Source organism: Populus trichocarpa, chromosome 4 (genome assembly GCF_000002775.5).
Source record: "Populus trichocarpa isolate Nisqually-1 chromosome 4, P.trichocarpa_v4.1, whole genome shotgun sequence".
In the NCBI taxonomy this organism is placed as follows: Eukaryota; Viridiplantae; Streptophyta; class Magnoliopsida; order Malpighiales; family Salicaceae; genus Populus; species Populus trichocarpa.
The window spans coordinates 6,500,945-6,513,714 of NC_037288.2; the positions used below are offsets into that span (position 1 = coordinate 6,500,945).

At 31.9% G+C, this 12,770-nt stretch overlaps 1 protein-coding gene across 2 annotated transcripts; it reads left to right on the top strand.

Annotated features, from left to right (window-relative positions):
* Window positions 1–1,378: 1,378 nt before the first annotated feature.
* LOC7493598 (protein LEAD-SENSITIVE 1) lies at window positions 1,379–4,648 on the top strand. Of its 2 annotated transcripts, none has more exons than XM_002305879.4 (2): window positions 1,379–1,622; window positions 3,660–4,648. In XM_002305879.4, exons 1-2 carry the CDS (start codon window positions 1,529–1,531, stop codon window positions 4,328–4,330), a joined length of 765 nt encoding a protein of 254 aa, XP_002305915.1. In that variant the 5' UTR covers window positions 1,379–1,528; the 3' UTR covers window positions 4,331–4,648. The 2 variants fall into 2 exon arrangements, with proteins under 2 accessions (XP_002305915.1, XP_024454480.1); XM_024598712.1 differs by lacking the exon at window positions 1,379–1,622 and adding an exon at window positions 2,316–2,450.
* The last annotated feature ends 8,122 nt before the right edge of the window (window positions 4,649–12,770 follow it).

The following is a 12,770-nucleotide window of genomic DNA, read 5'->3' on the forward strand; positions in this document are numbered from 1 at the left end:
ATTCACATGATCCATATCACACCATAGTTATGATATGAAAAACTTGGGATTTAAATTCTGACTCGAGATGAGTTTTTAATTAAACTGGATAAGATATTGACCTAGTCAAACTAGCTTGATTCAGTAATGTATCTAGTGATCCTGGTCAAATTTAATATAAACCTAATTGGATTAAAAAATTATTTTTAATATTAACACATTAAAAAAAACACCTAAAATATCAATTTAATATTTTTTAACCAAAAAACAGTTTAAAAACATTTTGAAAAACAAGTTAAAACATAATGTTGATCCTCATATCGGCCTCCTACACTAATCCTCATGTCAGGGCTATTTTTTATTTTTAACATATTTTTTAAAAATATTAGTGAAATAACACAGTTGAAAAAAAAAGATAAAACAGCACAATTTGTTTATGTTGTGATTGGAAAACGTAACTTTTATAGCTTGTCGCTATTTAGACTAACAACATCTACTAAAAATATTAAATAGGCAAGAGAGAGGAGAAAGAGAAAAAAAAACCCTGAAGACAAATCGAAACTCTAATTATAACATCACTGGTACCATCGAGAAGATATTGACTGGACGAATTCAACGACATTAAGTAAAGTCATCTACAGTGATTCAAGTCAATCACATTTGCTATCAAAGATAAGTGGACCACCCTTTATCTTTGAACAACAAGTGTTACTCACTTGGGTTACTGTTGATGACTTGTTTTTATAATCTTTTTTTTTATATATATATATCTATTATCACTTTAATATTTTTTAAGTGATATAATTATTATGAATAACAATAAATTATAAAAATTATGTTTTTTAATCATGATAGAAACAAATTATATTATTTTACTCATTTGTTTTAACTATATTACTCCAATATTTTTAATTAATTGTACTAACTTTAAAAAATATATATTCTCATGTCGGCCTCCAGCACTAGTGCAATATATGATGAGGACAAGTTCGCGGGAACATTCAATCAAACGCTACAGGAATAACTGCAAATCAATCCTATCATACATAGTAAATAACAACTCAGTTCCTAACGTTATAACATTTTGCTAATTTTTCCAAATCTGCAGTTGTTTCACTTTCATGCTTGGATCGATTTCCGTTGTCAAATAAAATCCTGGAATCAGTTAAAAACCATGAAATAAGTTGAATTTGTTAACAGATCTTCTTTAAATGACTTCTGAATCATAAACTTGGAAAAATAGTATCATAGAATTTGTTAGAACAAAGAAAGCTTGGGGAGAAACTAGCAAGATTCTGAAAGGTTGAGGACTGATATGCTAATTAATATATAAATTGGTGACTGAAGTGTAGTCTTACTAAACTAGAAAGGGAATTTTAAAACCTGACTCATTAATTACTCTTCATTAATATAGGAACACGTAAAGCTACGGAAGCAAAGCAAAAGCAAGTTGGCGTTCTTTCTCCACCCATCTCTCTCTTCTTTCTTTCTTTCTTTCTCTGTAATCTCAAAGCAAAGGAGGAAACGAAGAGAAAAAGCAAAGGAAGAAATGGGACTTCTTTCGAACAAGATCGATAGAGAGGTGTTAAAGCCAGGGGATCATATCTACTCATGGAGAAACGCTTACTTATATGCCCATCACGGTCTGTCTCTCTATTTATCTTTGTTTTTTGCTTTTTCGTGTTGTGTTTGTGTAATTGGTGTTTTGGATGCCCATTGGGATCAATTTTGTAAGGAAAATGATGTCTTGGCTTGTTTTTTGGTTTCCCTTTTTGTTTTCGGTATTTTAGATCAGTGTGGATGCCCTTTTGGATTCAGATTTGTGAAGCAATTGATGTTTTGGTGTGCTTTTAGGATGCCCATTTGATTTCTCATTGGTTTTTGACATTTTGAGAGCAGGATTAATAGCCTGTGAATGCAAAGGTGGGGGCTTTCTGATTGAGTGATGGGTATAAAATGGGTGGATTTAGACCTTTACGTGCAATTGAGTTGGTGGGTAGTGATTATAACTTTGAATTAACCAGACATTAATTTTTTACTGTTTTTGTGACGCCTTTTGTGTTGGAGTGTCATGCTGCTGGTTGTTACAGGAAACGATTATAATGTCTGTTAATTAATCATAGTTTATAATGTATGTTAATTGATCATAGTTAGATGCTTCTTTTTGGAGTTTTATTGGAAGTGATACAGAAATTGGTGGGAGTAGTTAAGATGTGGCATAGAAACTTTGAGTTTAAAATTTGGGATACAGTTATGGGCTTAGAAATGTGGAATGAAATGGGAAAAGTAGGGCTTTTGTTAAGTTATTTCTGCTTGGAACAATTGACAATTGGGCCTGCAGTGGCAGAAATATTGTTCTTTTCTTCATACAATTTTCTTGTTCACCTTCTATGTTGTTTTTTCATCAGCCATCAACAAGTTGTTCTCTCAACTCTCTTTTATCATGTTGTCTCCTTTCTTTCCTTATCCTGGTAATGCGGGTACCTCAGTCACTGAATTAGTGTGAAAACCTTTGTGCATATAGTTCGATTGTCTTGTATATTGTGACCAATTTGCTTGCTCAAACCAACCATTATCTGGTTTGTGAGGTTGGTTCAGTTGTTTTTGGTATGATAATTAATGAGAAACTTTACAAGTTTGAAGAGGCTTCGCTTCTTTCGTTAGTGTTCAACCCTACTGGCCTGATTTGCATGTATCTCGTGAAATTTGTTTTTACAAGAGTAACTTGTTTTTTATCCATTCCTTTGCTCTCTTATTCAATGTTCCTTTGGGACTGGATGCATCTTTGACATTTTCAACTACATTATATGACTTGAATTTGATAGAATTTACTGCTTTTTTGTTGTTTGTGCCTTTTTCATGCCATTGAATGCTAGCAAATGTATGTTTTTTGTCCCACTGGAATTTGGATGTTAATGATATTACCAAAGAATACCCACACCATATAGAATATAATCGTTATAATTTACAAGACTTGTGAGAGATAAAAATCAAAATTGGCATAGTATCAATAGAATTTAAGTGTTATGGAGTCGTGCTATCCATGGGCAGTGATGTGGTTCTGCAGGTAGCTTTTACATCTCAAAATAAATTTTAGCTCACGGGGAGGTGATTTGATTCATGCATAAGTATCTTGTAACTGCTAAAGACGCCTCTCTGCCTTTCATCAGATTGTCGTTGTGGTACAGCTCCTCAAGGCCTTTTTCAGGTTTTTTCATACATGTAATTTTTGTTAAAATGTGTAGAAGAGTTGTAATCTTTTCCATATATACTGATGGATAGTTCCCATTTATTTTCTGCTTTGTCATACTCTTTTCTCAACTTTTAAATTTTGGCTCTACGACTGTTTGTTTACATTGAGAGAGGGAGAGGGGGGGGCTTCTTCCATTAACTCTGTAGGAGATCACGTGGAAGTCAAAGTTTAACTTCTGTTTCCTTTCCAGTTTTGGAGTTGCTATATTAATGACTCTACTCATTTCTTGCATTTTAGATTTTTCTTTCCATTGACCAAAGTTGTCTTTATTAAGTATCTGAATTCTGTGCTATCTGATTCTGGTTTATACACTCAAGACGTAGCATATGCTCGTGTGCATCTAGCTATTATTGTGCAATTCTGAGTTATGGATATGACATTAGCATTTTGAACTTGCTTTTCTAATCAGTTCCTTATATGAAACTAGGCATATATGTTGGTGATGAAACGGTGATCCATTTCACTCGGGGAGCGGGCCAAGAAATTGGCACAGGAACTGTGTTAGACCGATTTGTTTTCAGCTCATCTCCCTCTCATCCTTCAGATAATCCATGCCCAAAATGTGGTGATCAATCAAGGCTTGATGGTGTCATCTCGTCCTGCATTGACTGTTTCCTCTCAGGTGGCGATCTCTATCTTTTTGAGTATGATGTCTCACCAGCTCTCTTCCTTGCTAAACCTCGAGGTGGTACCTGCACCCTTGCCAAATCTGACCCACCAGAAGACGTCCTTCACCGTGCTTCCTTCCTCTTGCAGAATGGTTTTGGTGGATACCACATTTTCAAGAACAACTGTGAGGATTTCGCAATCTACTGTAAGACTGGTTTGCTCATTATTACTAATATTAGTGTTGGCCGAAGTGGGCAGGCTGCTACCTTCTTAGCTGCTACTAGTGCTGTTGTTTCTTCACCACTTCGATTTTTGACAGCCAGCTTTAGCGGCCTGGCAGTTGTGGGATATGGGATGTATTGTGTCGGTCGGCTAGTTTCTGATATCGGAGTACGTCGTGATGTGTGCAAAATCCCTGTTGAGCAGCTTGTTGCCAGTTCTCGCCGAAATGAGTCAGAAGTTGTGGCTGACCTGGCCAAGGAAAATTAACCTTATTTACCAAGAACAATTGTGAAGTGTGGATTTAAAAGAAATGTTGTATTGTGGGTAATTCCAACTCCAGCTGCTAAACTCCCATTTTCAGTGATCTCCCATCGGCCTATTCATTGATGCCCTAGGGAAATATTGTGTATTTCGAAATGTTTGTTATTGGAGTGAAATTGTTGATTCACGGACAAATATTTTTGTTTGTTACTATTGGGAGCTTAATTTGGTGTCTGCTCCTGCTAGGCTATCCTCTGCAAGCTATTGAAATGCTTCATGCATGAAAATATATACAAATTTACAAAAGAAAGATATTGCTTGCAACCTCTATCTTGTATGGATAGTCAATGTTTGAGGGCTGACTATTGGACAGGACAGGCTCCCCCATGTCTGCTTGTCATGGTTTAGTTAAATGACTTATCCTTGCAATTGGGTTTAAAAGATGTAGTTGCATCTCAAATATAAGTGATTAAATGGGAAGGGGCACTCTTCATTTTTAATTGAAAACACATCTCCTAGTGCTCGTTGAAACGCGGTTGCATCTCAAATAGAAGTGATTAACCTGTGTTTTCAAATTAAAATGTTTTTAGTTTTGGAATGATGTTGCAAATCACAATCGTGCTCGTGTTTTCAAAAGGAGACTCGGTGAACAACAAAGGTCCGGCATGCATAATGGGTAAGAAGTAATATCCTTGTACTCATCGTCAAGGACGAAATGAAGTGATTCCTCCTTCATTTGTAAAATCATGGAGAAACCCTAGTTTCAAGACATGCCATAAAGACGTAATGTTCAACTCAGAGCAGCTGAACGCCTGATTTGGCAAATTTTAATAGTTGCAGAGAGAGGTTCCAATGTTCAGGATATATATTTTGACAGTGTAAACTCCTTCACAAAAACTGGAAAAAACAGTTTTCTTTGTGCGGAGAAAACTATTTTAAAAAACAGCATGGAAAAGGAAAATAACCCTAAATTACTAGTGTTAAAACCTTCTGCTATATTGTGAAAAATTGCTTGCTCGGACCAACTGTTGTCTGGTTTTTGAGGTTTAGCTAGGGTTTAGTTGTTCTAGGCACGGCATCATGGAGAAACTTTTAAGAGTTTGAAGGATGAAGCTTGGCTCCTTGCTCTAGGAATTCTAATGGCCTGGTTAACATCTATATCTCTTAAAACTTGTTTTTACAAGAGTAACTTGTTTACCATCCATACCCTTGCCTGCAGGAAAAATCTGTCATTTTCAACTACACTGTATGGTTGTTCCTGTGTTTGTTTTTCAAAAAATAGTTTTTTAAAAATTATTTTTAAATTTTTTTTATATTTATTTGCTATTAAAAAAGTTGGTTAATAGAAAACACTTTCCGGTCAACGAAAAATTTAGTTTGGTTTCCAGAAAAGTGTTTTCCTTTTATTTTGAGCGGAAAACACTTTCCGGAAGTTGTGAAAAATTTAGTAATGTTATATTATTTGTTGATTATATCAAATTTGGTCCTCAAACTTTTGATTGTTATATATATTTTATTTTGAATATTTGTTTTTCAATTTCATCCCTTAGAATTTAATTTTTATATTAATTTTGATCCCTATTTTTATAATTGTTATTTGATTTTCTCTTATTATTTTTTAATTGAAATTTTTTATCTATCAAATTTGATCCTCACTTGTTAGATTGTTACTTATTTTATTTGAAATAATTTATGAAATGTTAATTATTATTATTATTTTAATTTCTTCATATTTCAATTTTTTTTATTTTTTAGATAATCTCTATTATTTTGATTATTATTTATTTTATTTGAGATAATTTATGAAATTATATTTTTTTTCAATTTCATTCTCATTCAACTTTGTAATTTGTAAGATTTGTTCCTCATTATTTTAATAAACTTGAAAAAAATAAAACATTAATAAGTTGTTTTCCAGCTCATTTTCCATGACATAACCAAACACTAGAAAGTGTTTTGCAACTTCTTGTCCATTACACTACCAAACATCGGAAAATAATTCACTTTCCCGGATCTGTTTTCTAAAGTTATTAAACCCGGTACAAGTTATGTGATATGAATTCGGTTAATGGATTGAGTTAATTAAAACTGTGTTGTTTTGGAAGAAAAATCTAAAATTAAACTTGGTTTTAACTTAGCTTCGAGTTAATTTTTTTATAAAAAAAAAAACTTAAATGTTTAATAACTATGTTTTTTTATATATAAAAAAATATGGATATTCTTGCCTAATGACTTGATTGCGTAGGTAACTTTTGCATCTCAGAATCAATTTTAATTAACAAAGGTTGTTCTTTGATTGATGCATAAATATTATGTAACTTGCTAAAGTCAAGTCCCTATCTTTCATCACATTGGTCCTTATGGTACAGCTCCTCGAGGAATTTCTCAAGTTGTACATTCATGTAGTTTTTCAATTATTATATAATTGAGGGAATTAATTGCAAATTAGGTCACCAAATTAAGGGAATAACAAAATAGAAAATTGTGATGGGGTTCTTCTTTTTGCATTTTTAAATACTTAGATTTCATTCTCCATGTTTCAATTATTCCTAAATAAATTAATCTCCATCCCATGTCTGTTTATGATTTGGATTTGAAGCAAGATCTTTGAAAATATTTTGGAAACTAAACTTCCATGCATAATCATAAATATAAAGTAGTGTTCGGTTATTGTTTCGGAATGAAAAAAATAAAAATAAAAATATTTATATGTCATTCATATTTTAAAAATACAAAATCACTTTCAAAGATTAACATAGAAATAAATTTATTCTATATTTTTATGAATATCTTTTCAACTAAATATATTTATATATATTTACTTTATATGTCAATTCTACCATGAAAATTTAGATGCAAAAGGCACGATAAGGAGAAGTTGAAAGAGGAAATCAAATTCCCTAAATTTTTTTAATCAGATTATCTTGTAAAATAAAATATTTAAAAAAAAAAACCATTATATCTTGCAGTAAGAGGATAGAAACCAGCCGACCTGGACATACATTATGATCATTTGCTATTGCCTTTTAGCAAAGAATAATAATAATAATATGGGCTATGGCTTGAAAATGAAGGTTTAATACAAAGTTTTGAAGGATCGATACCCTTCCAAAAGGTCAGCCAGCAGCGGCCATAAATAGATCGCCGCTTGCCATGGTGACCCACTGTGACTCATTCTTTGAACCTAACTGGTTCGCTTCCTGGTCATGCTCATGCCAGTCTTGTTAATGGGATCATGAAAAGGTGCCTAACTAAATACCAGAGTTTAATATTAGACTCTTCACATGGGCGACGAGAAATTAGTCAATTTGGGTTCATCTTAAAAGGAAAACCCCTTAAAAAACAAACGATAAAGGTTGCATATAAATAGAATATGCCCGTTTGTAATCTTATTGACGAGTTAACCTAAATCGATCTAAAATGATGTTGTCTTAAAAAATATTAAAAATATTAAAACAACATTATTTTAAAAAAAAAATTAAAATTAATTTAGGTTTTAACTTGATTGTGGGTTGATCCATAAAGTTAACCAAGTCTGATCGAATCAACTCCTGCATGATTAAATTTAAAACTACTAAGTGGGGTTTAATATTTGTTGTTTACTTGACCTACGTTAGAGATTATGAATCCGAGTTCTTTGTTATTAAAAAAATAAAAGTATTTTCTTCAACATGTAAGCTAACAATTTTTCTCTCCGCTACGAGTTGGAGCATATTTTGTTACACAAAATCAAAAAATAATGTGTAGGCATTACCGGCGCTTGTTACAACATTTAAGACAACTGAGATTGCAGAACAAAAAACAAATGTGTATGTTTACTAAAATAAATTGAGAAAGATATGCGTCAAAAAATTAGTTTTTTTTAATAGATTTCTTTATCTAATTAATACCTAAGCCGACTTGATTTAATGGTAACATTTTTTTTATTTTTAATATTGAGGCGAGGACCGATTGGACTGACCTGAGCAACCAGGGTTAAACGCTGAATTTATGACTCGGGCCATGGACACGATCATAATGTGCTAACCTAATGGGCCAACTATCACTTTCTTGATTTTCCCTCTTCCCTCCTTATGTTGAGCTTTCATTATACTCAGTTTAGATGAAATTCCAGATTAAATTGAAGAAATCTTAGAGAATCAAAGACTAAATTGAAAAAAAAAAAAGAGCTTGGGTGTTGGACGAATTGAGAATCAGTAAGAAGTTGTCATAGATTCATGAACCAAAGTGAATGAAAGCGAAGAGAAAATGTTGACGTATACGAACCAAGTGTCAACAAGTGGTAAATGTCGTCTTACTTTGGGTAGTGCATAAGAACTTAGACAGCCTCTATAGGCGGTCTTTTTTGGTGTTATTCGAATCTTCGCATCGTCATCGTTCTCTCAAAGTAGCATGTGTCCAAAATGGAAGCCTGGTGTGGCTTTAATGACTATTTTTTCTTCCTTTTCTTCTTTTTTTTTCTCCCTTCTTCCCTTGTTTCTAGCTTATGAAATTCCTTCTCCATACATTAAAAAAGACTAGCTTTTTTGTTTGGAAACCAAAAAACAGTGTCGCATGTGGCCCACGCGGCATGGAAGGATGTCTAGGAGTCGCCACCTAATTGTTTGATTCATGGTCACTAGGAAACTCGAGTGCACTGGTCTTATCTGAATTTTCAAGGTAAGGGATTGGTTGGGGCTAGGAAAGGTATTGGTACCCCTAGCGCACCTTACATGAGATAAGCTGTATTGTGTGGTCTGGATATGGTTTAAAGGTATTGATGGCTTCCTAACCAGTAGTCCGTCTATAGCTCAGAACAAAGATTTATGCTCATGAATAAATTTTTTATTTCAAATTTATTATGGACTCGATTACCCAGGTAAATTCTTATAAGAAGAATTCATGTAGACGCCTTGACAGGGTTCACCTATCCAGGGGTGCGAAAAGGGTTTTCTATAACTCATATGTTGTGGTGAAAATACTCCCAATTAAAATTAATAAATATTCAAAATAATTCTGAAAAACATTTCTAGTCAACTCTTGGTACTTAAATATCAGCTTACTTGTAGATACAACATTTATACCAAAATATTGATCATTAATTTTCAGGAATTTAAATTTTTAGAATTATTGAAATATTGGTCAAATCCTTAAGGAATTTACAATCTTATTGTAAATTCCAAAAATACAACAAAAATTTTCTGAAACAATGCTAAAAACATTTTTTTTTCTCTATTTTTTAAAATGCAATTTTTGTAAGGATTGGGTCATATGCAACAAGCAAAAAAATCATTGTTTTACCCGGCCAGATTGACCCAAAACTTTTGGTTAATTGAACCAAAATCCACTGGTTTGACCTGAAAAACAAAACAAAACTTAAACGAGAATCCAAAACGAATCAAACTAAAAACTTTGCTTTTTAAAAAGAAAATGATCTCATTATCATGGGTGACATGCTTTTTTTAAAATTCAAAAATTGGTCTATTTTCATAAGCGACTTGTCTCTTTTGAAATTAAAAATTAGTCTATTTTCATGAGTGACCTGTTATTTTTAAATTCCATAAAAGAATTCTAGCAAGTCTCCAAGATTTCCTGAAATTAGTTTATTTTCATGGGTGACAGGTCCATTTTGAAATTTAAAATTTTATATATTTTCACGAGCGACCTATCTTTTTTCAAATTCCAAAAAGAGTTTTGGTAAGCCTCCAAGCTTCCCTGAAATTGATCTATTTTCACGGGCGACCTGTTCATTTTGAAAATAAAGAAATTGGTCTATTTTCTCGGGCGACCTACCCTTTTTAAATTCCAAAAAGAATTTCAGCAAGTCTTCATGCTTCATTAAAATTGGTCTATTTTCACAGGCGACCTACTTTTTTTCTCAAATTACAAATATTAAGATCTATATTGGATCCTTCCAAAACTTTTCTAAAACAAAATACCCTCCGAGAGTAAACTCTTAAAACGAGCGTCTTGTCTTATGGCCTTAGTTATCCACACCCTATAAAAGTCTTTTTCATTTCTCGGCTTCCATTCACTCATGCATATTTCACTGCCTTTTCTCTTGATTGGTGAATCATGTGTCAATATTATTTCAAAGTTAAGGTTAAACTATATGCAATGCATGCCTTTCAAAATATACTTCTCATTTCTTAATAATCTTTTTTTTTTAATGATCGAAAAAAAAACTCATAACTTAAAAGATAAATATAAATAAAACTGATTAAATAAATTCACGCTATAAAAAAATATTATGCAAGGTTGAACACATCTGTAATATTATTTAAAAATAAAAATTTTATTTTAAAAAATATACTTTGTTTATATAAAAAAAATTAGAAACGTGTTTTAATAATCTCTATTATCTTTGCTTTTTAATCAAGTTTTTTTAAAAACAAAATGTACAAAGTTATTATTTTACTTAAAGGGTTCAAGTTGCATAAAATTACTTGAATTAAATCTCCAATTTGAGGAAGGGAGCACATAAATAATTATTAAAGTTGAAAAACTCTGCGCGTATCTCTTGGCCACTCCTAACATGCACTGCTACAAGATTGTTTCCAGCTTTTAGCCACCAATTTAAATATCACGTGGGCCTCACGATTATCTGCTATTAGGTAAATCCTGATCATTAATCAGTATTCACGGTGACTGAGCAAATCTAACGGTTCTGATCTGCTTAACAGCCATCGTCTTGTCAAGTTTAAAGAATGGCTAAAAGTCCTTGTTTTTCTTTTCCCGGAGATGCGGCAGTCGGCACCACAGTTTGGAAGACAAACCTCTTACTGTTACCGGCTGCAACCGGTCAACTAAAGGGATTCTGCCTCTTTTCTTTTGTGATGAATATTATAAGTATAAGATACTTGTTTCTTTTTATTTATGATTATTTATAATTTATATTTGTATACGTGGATGTTCGCATTTGTTTGCCTATATGGGAGGGGGGGGGGGGACCGGGGGGGCCTTATTTATACAAAGAGTCTTTTTTTTCTTTGCCGTGTTAGATCGTTTTTTTATTAGATTTTAAAGGGGTTGTTTATATTTGAGGATATCATCCTATATTAAAAAAAACAAATAATCAGATCATGCTAGCAAATGGTTAAAATCAATGGTAAATATTCAAAATACAAGAAATTTTAGAAATGTCAGTCTTTGGTGATTAAAATGTGTTTGGTGATGCGGTTTAAATCATTTTTTGAAAAAATACATGGCTGACTAGTCAAGAATCCAACTTGACTCGATGACTCAAGCATGTCTTGGCCATCATTTAATTATCTTGTTTTTATTTTTGGGAATAAATTTTGGTTGAAATGATGTCATTTAAATTTTTTTTAAAAAAACAAATTATGATTAACCTAAATTGACCCTGATGGTTTATGACCTAAACTTTATCCCAAGTCAAGTCGTGTTGGGTTTTAAAACTATAATTAAATGAGCTTGGAGTTTTATGACACGCTAATTGTTAATGTAGTTTGGAAGTGAATAAAGAATAAAAAGATTTTTACCCCGAATCGAAAAGAAACATTCATTCTTAGATGTTTATAAGTGTGAGTTTTTATTGTCTGATAAATTAAATGAAAGTTATAACGAATGAGCTCTCCTAATGGACTTTATAATACTATTATATGAATATTTATAATATAAAAAAGATTACACTTAATACTTGAAACTTAATTTGTTAGTGAGATTAATTATTTATTGAGTTAATTTCTTTTCATTTCCATGATTAACTTCGATATTCATGACTATTCAGATAAAAATAAATAATAATTATTCAGTTTATATAGTTATCTTATTAACAGTCATATAGTTTCATTAAAATATTTAAAGTCTATATAAAATCATATATATAAAACAACATATTTTCTTTTCCTTATTTTTTTTATATTATTTTAGAAATTTGTATAGTTTAGTGGTGTTATCCCTGCATGACACTTTTAAACCAATTAATTTTATTTTTTATTTATTTCCGTACCCAAATAGTCAACTATCACCGGAAAACGGCAGCACCTGTCTGAATCACACTATCAGATGACATCTAAAGGGGTTTTTATTTCCACGTGTGTCTCTTCGAATTTTAATTCTTTTAGGCTTGCCAAAATCTTACTTGTATTTTTTAAAGCAAAATTCTCAAAACAATACTGTTTATTTATTTTTATTAAGAAATTAAAACTTTATTATTTTTTAATTAATTTAAATTTACTCGAGTTAATTCATGATTTAAATTTTAAATCAGTACTGGTTTAATAACGTTACTTTAAAAAGAAAAAAAAAAGAATTAAATCTCCGGTTTGAGGAAGGTAGCATAAAGTTATAAAAGTTGAAAAGCTCTGCCCGTATCTCTTGGCCACTCCTATTATGTAACTGCCACAAGATTGTTTCCAGCTTTTAGCCGTCACGTTAGCTAACTATTAATTAAATCCTGACCATTAATCACTGCACACGTGTGAGTGACCAGATCTTTTGAGTA

What these genes read in the sequence shown, in the direction of transcription:
- LOC7493598 (XM_002305879.4), top strand. Translation starts at nt 1,529, where the DNA reads ATGGGACTTCTTTCGAACAAGATCGATAGAGAGGTGTTAAAGCCAGGG. An exon ending in TTACTTATATGCCCATCACG is followed by an intron (nt 1,623 to 3,659) that starts GTCTGTCTCTCT and finishes ATATGAAACTAG; the next exon opens with GCATATATGTTGGTGATGAA.